At 35.6% G+C, this 11683-nt stretch overlaps 1 protein-coding gene across 2 annotated transcripts in view; it reads left to right on the top strand.

The window, feature by feature from the left end:
- Window positions 1-6407: 6407 nt before the first annotated feature.
- Window positions 6408-11683, top strand: part of IntS1 (integrator complex subunit 1) — an 87226-nt gene continuing 81950 nt past the window's right edge. The window contains exons 1-2 of one of the 2 annotated variants that reach the window (XM_069818622.1): window positions 6408-6518; window positions 7409-7565. In XM_069818622.1, coding sequence (XP_069674723.1) covers window positions 7430-7565 — 136 coding nt within the window. In that variant the 5' untranslated portion in view covers window positions 6408-6518; window positions 7409-7429. Of the gene's footprint in view, window positions 6519-7408; window positions 7596-11683 lie in introns of both variants that reach the window. The other variant, XM_069818621.1, reaches the window with a different exon arrangement.

The raw sequence follows: 11683 nt of genomic DNA, 5'->3' as shown, positions 1-11683 counted from the left end.
CGGAAGATTTTGAAGAAATAGATGATATCTTTAAGAAGTCCTTCAGCTTACATATCAAATGTGTTCTCTTGTGAAGCTGCAGTTCTTCTTTTGGCCCAAGATATTGTGGATTTTGTTTTAAGTGTATCCTGAAAGTCAACCGATTTGATAGGACTCGCTCTGTATATTCATATAAATTTATAAGTGATTTATAAGTACGCTTCGGCTTACAGTCAAACCACATTAAGTCAAAAATATTACTTCTGACAAGAAGGCGTGTATTATTATATACATAATGTATGTGTATAAATGTAAATTGGAAAAATAAATACAAATAACTTACAAAAAAATATTTTGAGGGTTCAAGTTTTTCATCCACGGTTCACCTCATATTACCGTTTTCCTTATGCTATTGCTGCGATAGATGTATCTGTAATTCCGAAAATTGTGTGTTTGGGAGTTCCTATTGAATTTGTATTATGGTTTTTGTAGTACGGTATAGTATAATCAGAGAGGAGGTATTAGAATTTACTTCATTAACTGAACCAAACATTTCATTCTACATAGTTTGCAATCCATAACATTGCTAGGCTTGCAGAGCACACGTTGTACACCAAGTGCCTACAAATACATCCTCAATTATCGTGTATTCCCGATAGGAGACACGAACTTAGATTCTACATACTTTGTAATCGAACGTTCACGAACTATCTTCAAATATCCATGCGTTTTTTTTAAAGCGCTTCAGTAAAGCCATGGATAAATATATAATAGGATGCGAAACTGCGGTCACCACCATCTGGATTTGAGGGTTTGAAATAAGGTGATCAGCGTCCAACGTCGTAGGTGGTGAATATTAGAACTACGTGTTGGGTACATTACCGAGAGCTCTCTATTTATCCGTTCGAGATATTGCTGTACGGGAGAGTCGAAGATGAAAATGGCGGACTGAAACTTGCTAGTAAGTGAACATCAACGAGTTAGAAAGATATCTTTCTCTTTCTAACTCGTTGGTGAACATAAAGCAACGAGTTAGATACTATAGAGAGACTAAAGACCTCTGATTAGCGCTCCCTGCGGAGGCCAATAGTACTATGGATCGTTCCCTAAAAAACATGGCCGGCCTCCGCAAGGAGTGCTTATCAAAGGTACACTGCAACGGGTTGGTACATGTATTATATTTTTCAGATACATCAATATTTAATTTTAACATTTCGCTATAGGTTTTGTAAAAAGCTGATTTATAAATGAAAAAGTAATAATTAGTACTTTAAAATTTCCATAAATGTCCCATTCTCTCGGATTTAAATGAAATGTACCGTAAATCATATTCGTTGCTGGATAATTAAACCCTCTCAAAACAGGTACCATTGCCGCAGAGAATTATAAGATTAGACGGACTGAGCATAAGCGAAATATCTGTATTAATAAGTTTGTACCATCAAGAGTTTAGTATTTATTGTGTTTGTAGGGCCTACTCCAATTTTCTTTTATTAATGCGTAGGGTTCTTTTTGTTAACAAAGAGGAAAGTTTGTACTTGCATCACACACAATTTGTCATTATTGTTCAAAATAATGTAAGAACAGTTTTATTCTGCAAAAGCCTCTGCCTAGTTGCGAGACACGTGTGAGATCAATGTTTGTTTCAAATTATATTAGACTAGATGTCTCCATCACGCGACAATATTTGTTTCAAATTATATTAGACTACATGATGTCTCCATCACGCGAAAAGAAGTGTACCTAGCTGTGGCTCCTGTTGTTTCTGATAACAATGTTAATCGTAAGTATCTTATCGTTTCAATAAATGTGGTGAGTTATGATCATGAGTAACTTTCTATTATTGTCATTCTTTAATTATTATGTTGCATGCTAAGAGGTTATTTGTAGTTTTAATAATTGCAGTTTTCAAAAAGTTCTCTGTGTTAATTCCAATTTCAAATGAATTTTTCTCAATAACTTAATTACCGCACTGGATATTTTTTTTTTAATTTTCGCCACTAACCTTTCATGTATTTTCTATTAGTTACATACGTCGTCTCTCTTGAAATCACCTGGTGAGCACTGAATTACATAATTTCATATTAGGTTAGATTAGTTGTAAGGTAATTAAATTTGTGACGAAGTCAAAAAATTATTTATTTTTCTTCTGCCGATTAAATTCATCCGTCTTTAGGTGCTTTGCTTTGGTTGCATCGAATATAGCTTGTCATTTAATATCTGGGCTATATTTAGTGAAACTAATAAAACATAGGCCTACAGCTGTTATAAAACGTAAAGTTTTGTGTGTATTTTACTTTTTACTTATTAACATAATCTTAATATGTAGCTCAATTCACAATAATACTAACTTCATCACAGTCATTTCCTACAACATCCGAGCCACGCCCCTTTGTTTTGACTAACCGAAACATGGCGGACCAATGTTCAATTGTCTTCAACTTTCTGAGATCTTTGTCCTCTCTATAGTATCTAACTCGTTGACATAAAGTGATACGTGTGTGTATAAGCAGTGTATGTTAAACAGTGATGTTTATGGACGTTGTAAAAATAGTGTTGTTGAATGTATTGTAAAGTAATAGTAATATAATAAATTGAACTATCTAAGTAGTTCTTGCAGACTTTTCCATACCCAAAGAATACAATCTCAATTATCTAACCTTTTGCTTTATTTTTTGTCTCAGTGTGATTATATTTTAATCGGGTAGTGTAAAGCACATCGTCTCTTTTATCTTCCTGTTGACTCCAGTAAGAATTTTCAGTAGAATATGCTGTGAGGAATAAAACCGTAAATGTTTTATTTTAAATTGGGTTGGTTTCGAACAACGAGTTAGAAAGAGAAAGATATAGAGTGGTCATTGCGCCGCCATGTTTGAAGAAAATTGTACGACCGTCGGTAATGAACTTATGCGCCCAAAACAAAGTGGGCGTGTTGATGACTGACATTAGAATCGTCAGCTTTCTTAATTTCGTTTGCATAAATCAGTTAAACTGAAGTGGAAAAACCTAGTATTTCGTCAAATACGTGCTAGGAATTTAATCTAAACTTATGTACGCTAAATTTAAAACACTTGAGCTATTCCAAGAAGGAATGCTTAAAAGAATAACCTAAGCAAAATTGTCATGTAGTATGACAAGAAGTCCTAGCAAATATACTGAAGAAAATGTTAATATTCCTAGGTTCTTTTAAATGCGACCTGCAAGATTGCCTATAAAATGAACGAGTATGATTCGGATGATTTTATTAAATTGTTTTCCCAGTCTCTACACGTTGCAAAACTATTTACTATACCATAAGATATAGAATGAAAGTAGGCGCTATCTGTAGTAAACAACCTTTACCTCCAAGCTTGTAACGTGGGTGAAACATGACAAAACACGCTTTCAGTTGTTTTGTTACAGTAAAATATAATTATTATCGAAATGTGAAGGTGAGGCCAACAGCTGGCTGGTCTGTCTGAGCCTTTCAAGGGCTGTGGCACCACAGATAATTATCAGTGTATAATTGAGCACCCACGTACAATAATGGGGTAAATAGTTACGAAATATATTCATACTTACCCCATTATTGCACGTGGGTGCTCAATTATGTTCTTTCACGTCCTTCCAGTTAAAATACTAACAACAATACGACCTACCCCAGAGTTTTGCGTTATTTTGGATGCGAGTGTCGAAATACAATTTTAATATTTGATTGCTATTACTAGGTTTGAATCGGAATTGTAGCGGTTTTATCCGTATTTAGTTAACTTTATTACTAGTGAACCATTTATTTCATTAATCGTTTGTCTTCGGAATAGGCCTACTTCTTATAAGCTACAGCTCATCGTCTTCTTGCATAAGCAGTAAGGACAGAAGGAGCAGAAATAAAGGATGCCGGTGTCGAAATACAGTTTTAATATTGTATTGCTATTTGTTTTTCACTGGGTCTGAAACGGAATTGTATTGGTTTTATCCGTATTTAGTTTAAGTACATTACCAGTGAACCATTTATTTTGTGTATGCCTGGCGTTGTTACACATTTATGCATGAAAAAAAAGTGTTGATAATTAACAAAACTATGGACTTAACTTCATAAAATTTACATGGAATATGATATATCAGTTGTCTTTTTCCTTTTGACATTGCAGTTATATGCAGCACACACAATAGGCACGTTTTTTCTTCGTTTTTTTTTGTACTTCTTACCTCCGTTATACAACATTGTAAGCAGAGGAATTTTTTACAAAGGTGGGCGCTTAGCTCAGATCTGCTGTGTTTCGCGGTGGCACCGCAAAGAGCGCTGTACAGGACAACATGGCCACTCTATAGTCTTCTCTTTCTAACTCGTTGGTTTCGAATATCGATGAGGGTGGGAGGGAATACTTTCTGCACAGTTTAACATTTTCGTCAGCAGGTGCGCTGCTAAATGCATGGAGTAATTACTCTTTTCGTTACTTTGTGCGCTGCTAGATGTAATAATGCCCCTCCCAGAAATAGATGGCAGCAAGATCAATTTCTACAACAGCGCCTCTAGTGTGTGTTACGGGAAACTCATTAAGTTTCGCATCCTATTATATATTTATCCATGGTAAAGCGCTTCAAGCATTTGCTGCAGCAAAATGAGGATCGAAAAAAACGTAAGTAGGTCTAATGACTGCAAAATGGTGGACAATTAATATTGGCTTCTATTTATGCCGTAATAAATTTAACCCTAAAGGACAAAACATGTTAAATAATTTCGACTTCTATGATGACATGGAATTATTATTACTAGACGATTTTGAAAATAATAAACGTTGCAAAAGACCAAACCACATATTCCGCCATGATGGATCGTGCAGCAAACTCGTAAAGCGAAGTTTTGATTTGCTGGACGCTTGCTACAGCGCTGCTGCAGCGACGGTGAAGCAAATGTAATAAAAGAACGGTCGACCCTCATTTTGCTTCAGCAAAGGCATGAAGCGCTTAAAAAAAAACGCACGGTATATCTTTTCCTAGATCTTTACTCAATCTAAGTTCATTGTAATCGATACCATTTCTAGGCATGTAGAACTAAAGTTTAGGTCAAGCTTTCCAATTAATGTCTCCAAATACATCTTCACTGATTGAGTATTCCTTCCGTTTTCTAGATTCCATGTCAGAGCGGTAGATAGAGCATCGTCCTATATACCTATTACAAACATTTTAAAATAATTTACTCTATCCCTCTTACTTTAAATGCTTATATACATTGGCGTTTCATCTAATAAGATTATCCTTGCATTTTTTAAATCTATCTTCATTCTTTAGTTCCTATGTTTAGATTATTCCTATAATTACTTATTCTCTGTGATCCTCAAGTGAGCTTCGTTCCTTTACCTATATACGTAGAAATATCTAACAAGCTATTGGTGGCTTGCGGAGGGGAGTTTTCTTTTATAATAATAATAATAATAATAATAATAATAATAATAATAATAATAATAATAATAATAATAATTAGTGAAATGAGTAGGTTTATTGTGAAGTTCTCCTTTCTCGCGGTTGGGAATAGTAACGACGAGGCAGTGCATTTAGACCGTCTTTAAAGAGAACGAAGTATTTCCGTTTCTATTTATTTGTCTATGGCTTTTAGTATAGAGCGTATTCCGAATCTCACCGGTGAGCAATCCGATGGCATCACGGTGTTCCGAATTCCACCGATGACGTCATTGATGCTCCACCAGTGTCGCACCGGTGCCATCAACTTGCAGAGGTGGTGGCAGTCTCCATCAGCCGCCATCAGCGAATCTGATTGGTTCTCGTATAGGGCGGGAATTAGCAGACGAATAACATCGTGCACTGTTGTGTCATGGCAGTGTGTTCTGCTTAAGTTCTGCTGTATTGTTTGTAATGAGCACAACGTAAAAACAATATGTTAATGGCTTATGAGCGAACATGTCAACGGACCCGTTATTACTACCGGTTCAAGAAATAAATTGTTTATGCTATCTTTTCTTTGAACGAGATGGGAGTACGAAAATTTCGCAAAATTTTGCTAGCGTAGCACAGACAACAACTTGTACAGTCGCCATGACAGCCATCGATCCTTCCAGCAGTTTTGCTCCTTATTTCGCTGCAAAGTGACGTCATTGATGCCACCGGACCGGTGAGATTCGGAATACGCTGATAGAAACAATAGACTGTGACGATACTATTTTACATTGCCAGTAATGAGGCGATATTAGCGATCCTAGAGGTGAGGAACTATATAATGTTGCGTATTTACTATATATTGAGCTTCGCGACTGTATATAGTAGACTGTGCTAATACATACATCATAGTAATCATAGACTATATATATATATATATATATATATATATATACACACACATAAGTTTTTTAATCTAGGGTAATTTAGGGTAAAATTTTTATAAAGATAGGGTAATTCCATTCGTGCTGATTGGCGACCCTGCACAAGACAGACTTTCAGAAGAAAACAATAGTGTGCCGGCAGAGTGCGCTAATTTGTGATTAGCGGAAGGTGGAAATAGTGTAATGAGTAGAAGTTAAGAAATATATTTTGAGATAGTAGAGGTAATTAGAAAACGATGTATGTGATATAAAGATGATATTATTATTTTATAGTAATCCCTCTTGACTTAGTGTTTGTTACACTGATTTGGCTAAAGAATTGTAAATAGTACCATCTACTTGACATTCAATATAACCAAACTGGCAGACTAACACTACATTGATTTGTCATTTGGTTAGTTCCACTGGTTAGATTACGTCTTACTAATATTAACGATATTTAGTAACATAAAATAATATGTGTAGAATCCGATGGCTTTACATAATTCGCGGAAGTCACAGTTCTTTCGTGATGCGTCAGGTTACGAGAATAAAGTGAAGGTTACTTATGTTCCAGCCACTATAGGAACTTAATAAAATACCTTGAAAGTACCTTGGATTTATAGTATTGAGTAGTAGAAATTGATGTGATCACTGGGAGAGCTGTAAGCCCACCCAACCCGCCCTAATGATAAAAGTGTGCAATATTCGTTCACTGGTCGGTGGAATACTCTACCTTGACTTTTATATGCGAGGTTAAATATAATTTGGTTAATAGCAAACTAATGAATTCATTTCTGTTATATAATAATGAACTTATAGCTATATTTAATGTCTGTGGAAGTTATTAAAAATGAAGTAGTTTGTAGAATGAAGTAGGTAGAGGGTGAAAGAAAGAAAAGTGGGGGTAGTGGTGTGTCGGAGGCGTGAGCCCCCGATTTATGTATATTTTCAAGTATCGTGCGTGACGTCACATGTTGCGTCACCGATCTCCAATTCGTCTGGAAGATCAGAGACTGAATCTTGGATTTTATCAAAATATGTTACGACTTAAGTTATAGTCTAGTTCATAACGTAGTTATGTTGGTATTGTTTTATGTGTGTATAATTCTAAAATCTTCATTATGTGTCAGAATTAGGTGACGTCTAAAGAGATGGAAAGAGGAAAAACATCACAGGGACGTGGTGCCAAAACTAAAACTCAGCAGTATCCAGCAGATCTTTTTGCTTTGGGTTCCAAGCAATCAAGAATAGAAGGGAGTGAAGCAAAGCGCGCTGGAGTGGTGCATGGTAAAGCAGGGGGCTCTCACTCATTTTCAAGTAGGGGTCTTACTCTTACAGGATTGTTTTTGCATATATATTTTATGTTTATTGTTTGTATGGTGCCAGTTATAATTTTAGATTTATTGTCTTGATTAGCATGCTTTTAGTTAATGTAACTTGTTGTGTATGAAACCAGAAAATATCATTCAGTCTTTTAATTTCGCATCGTGTGTAATAATTATTACATGCTATGAGTTGTTCTATAATACCTTTCTTTGTAAAATATGTAAAAATTCGTTTCCCAAACTACTGGACGTACCTAATGGAAGATACTGGTACCAAAGGAAACTGCTTTTTGTTAAACAAGTCCGGAAATGCAAACTTCAAGTGTCGTAAGCTGTTCTAGTTGCGGTAGCTCAAATAAATAAGAAACATGCTAGAACGTCTAACCAGTTTGATAGCTGTGCAGTCATTTCCTTTTTGGTATCTGTGTTTTACCTTCTCAGCTCAGCATGCATGTGTACAGTCTTAAGAAAAAGCTTTGTTACACAGATACTTTAAGTCCCAGGAAGGAGGCAATGCGCATGATCAGAGGACAAGCAACTTGGTTCACAAGAGAACAGTATCTGTGCGACAGAACTTTTTTTTTAAGACTGTACAAGGTGGTTTTGGAGAAAAGTGTTGGAACGTCTGAAAGATTTGCTGAAACAGTTAAGAGAAAAACAAATTTAATTATGTCTGAGAACTAGCACACTTTGCACAACCAAGTTGCAAGCAAGTCATCATTACTTTGGTGACTCAGATGATAATGATGATGACCTACAATTTGAGCTGTCAGACCCTCGTGCCATTGAGTCTCTTTCTGTGAAATTACATTTAAATATCGGTAAATTTGCTTATAGTGCATCTCTCTGCCGGCCATCACTATCACAGCAACTTTTCACCCTAATTTACCGTGTGGAATTGGTGTTGGCACTCTTTTTTTTTCATATGCCATATGTATGACTCAACTAGAATCTAAGGATATAAATACATTTGTACCTTAACATGGTAACATAATAGTAAAGAAATACTATACCGCTAGTGAATTCTGAGATGGATCTTATCGTCTGCATAATTGAAGTAGTTTAGTCATAAACAGTCATAAAACAGAAATGAAATAAAATTTGTTTTTGTCTATGTATTTTCAGCTTATATGAAATCTCTCAACATTCTCTCACAGATTACCTGAGCAAGTGATAGCTTTTAGAGCTTCAGTTTGCATTTCCGAAAAGTTTCTTTTGATCTTTTGTGTACGTAACACAAAGAAATTTTGACAATGGACGTTTCTGCCATTTCTGTAGATATGTATTAGTTAGAGATGCTAAAGTGTATTAAATATTTGATTATATTTCTTCTCTGAATTACCGATCAAACAAGTAACGACTATTTCCACTACCACCTCCTTCAACCAACCACAATTGATATTAATTTAAGTATGATTTTAAAATTTTGCAATGCTTAATGTGGTGCGACATTCCTCCATCTCCTCTTGTGCCTAAATGATATTACAAACCCTCGCACTACAATGTTAATGTTCATTTGAACTGTACTTGTCAAGTCCTATACATAGTAAACCAGTTAAAGTGAACTTACTGTATTATTGATTGTTTAGGCAAGTTATTTGCAACTTATAGTTCTCACAATAAATTTGATTTTGTTTCTTAGATAAAGTATAGTACATTATAGTTCCTTATTCTTAAACTTACAAAAATTTTTTTTCTTCTCCTTTCCCTCCTCTCATTTCTAAAGTATTTGCCGAATTGTGAACTTTTTAATATCTAGTGCTATATATACAGAGATTTTGTTTAATTCCTCTGAGTCAGCAGGTCGTTCTGCAAAACAGAAAACATATTACCTAATTGGAAAATCATACGTATTTATTCTATTTTTCCTGTTTCCTAACCTGCACTGCAACTTCATCTATTCATAGACTTCTAGCTCATTCTTCTCCCACATTTCCTCATCAGTTCCTTTCCTTTAGTCCTTCATGGGTCTTTCTGGTTTTCTTCTATGTTGTGGTTTCTCCATTAAAATTTATTTTGGTAGTCATTCCTCATCAATTTTTAATCTAGACAATTTCAACTCTTTAATTTCGATGTTCTATACTGCAATATCAGATGTACCCATGATTTCTGAAAAGTTACCAGTTAGCATTCGTAATTTTTCCCACTTTCAATTCTTTATGGTTTATGTCTATAATCCATCTTTATAGCTGATATTTTCCTTAGTGTATCATACTTTACTACTATAGCTGTACCACGTAGACAGTAATGCAATATACTTACTACCACACTGCATGCAGGGTTTGATGCTCATTGGGGGGGGGGGACTGGCTCCTACAAGTCCTCCATCATTCCATTAGATCTACAGTATTCCTCTTCTATTTTACTGATATGTTCGCAGTACTTTTGCCACAACGTTTATAATGTTACCCAACATTTGAAAGATATGAAGAAAAAGGATGGACTATAATTACATAATATTACTGATTCAGCTGGCATGACTCTTGGTGTATCAAAGAGTTTGGTTACAAAAATAATAAAATAAGACAAACTGCTGTGCAAGCTAGGGGACATTTGAATTTTTCAACACCTAAAGGTGCATCAGATGAAAGAAAGAAAAGAATGGAGGGTCATAATTTTATGGAAGGCCAAATAAGACGTTTAATTAATGAATTTTACACTGTTATAAAACAGTTCCTATGATCTGTAACAGACAATGGAACAGGTTAGCTGCCATATAATCATAGACAAAGCCCAAGATAACATTAGAAACAACCTGGTATTCATTAACTAAAGTCATATGTTGTGTCACACTCACATGACTTGATTAGTGAACAAGATAACATAGGCCTACCATATTCATTACTAACAAGGAATCAGCATGTAAATAAATTTATGATGTACTGTGAATTAACGCAATCATAAAATATTAGTAAATGCGACATTTCTTTCCATATAAAGTATCAGGGCCGAAATAAAAAAAATTATTTCGGCAAAGAATTACATAATCTGTTTCTGATACACATCCACACATACAGGGTGGTACACGAAATGTTATACCATTTATTTTACACGTAACACGTATTGATTTGTATTAAAGCTTTATAAAATGATATAGAATTAATAATTAGGATTTGGAATTTTATCTCTAATGCAAAACATGTTCCATATGACCGCCGTTTTGCCTCACTACCTCTTGCAAACGAACCCTTACATTCGTCACCACTTTTCGACAGAAGTCTTCAAATAGCGCACGGCACACTCCACTAGAAGGGTTCTGAGCTTCACCACATTTTCTGGCCTCCTTTGGTAGACTTTCTCTTTTTTGGAATCCCCGTAAAAAGAAATTGCACGGATGAATGTCCAGGCTATGAGGCGGCTACATTTTGCCACACCCATGTCGTTCAGGAAACCAATGTGACATCACACGAAGATCAGACATCTCATGCCGATAATCCAGAACGGTGTTTGCAGTGTGTGGACGGGCTCCATCCTGCATGAACCACTGAGTTTGCATAGGGAGACCTTTTGCCATGAGATGGGGGATAAAACTGCTTTCCAGCATGGTTTTGTATCGAACTTCTTTGACAGTTTCATCGAAGAAAATTGGACCGATGATTCCGTGGCTCGAAATTGCGGCCCATACAGAAAGTTTTGCCCCAAACATTTCTTTTTCATGCAGTATGCAAGGAGGTTCCCTCTCCCAGAATCGAACGTTTTGTTTATTCATAACACAGAACAACTTTCACCTTGTGTTCAACAGTCAATCGCCTTTGTCTGCCATTTCACAAATTGATGTTTGTGCACGTAGCTATGGTTACATCAGAATTGTGATGCTACCTATCGGATTTTCCATGAATTTCGGCATCCACTAGCGCAGTTAGAAACATCGAAACTACAATATTAAAATTTTTATGTGATAATTAAATGGTATGACATTTCGTGTGCCACCCTGTATGTGACCTCCCAACTTTCCATGTCGGGAAATTATAGGTACTATGACATCATGGGGGTGGAATCTGCATTAGAAATGTTGCACAATGGCATATTACCATGTACATGGTACAGCTATACTGTTTAGTTACAATGTTATATTATTGT

The sequence above is a fragment of the Periplaneta americana genome, chromosome 2 (assembly GCF_040183065.1).
Source record: "Periplaneta americana isolate PAMFEO1 chromosome 2, P.americana_PAMFEO1_priV1, whole genome shotgun sequence".
NCBI classification, from domain to species: Eukaryota; Metazoa; Arthropoda; class Insecta; order Blattodea; family Blattidae; genus Periplaneta; species Periplaneta americana.
The sequence above is the reverse complement of the archived record's forward strand: the minus strand, read 5'-3'. Positions and strand labels throughout refer to the sequence as shown.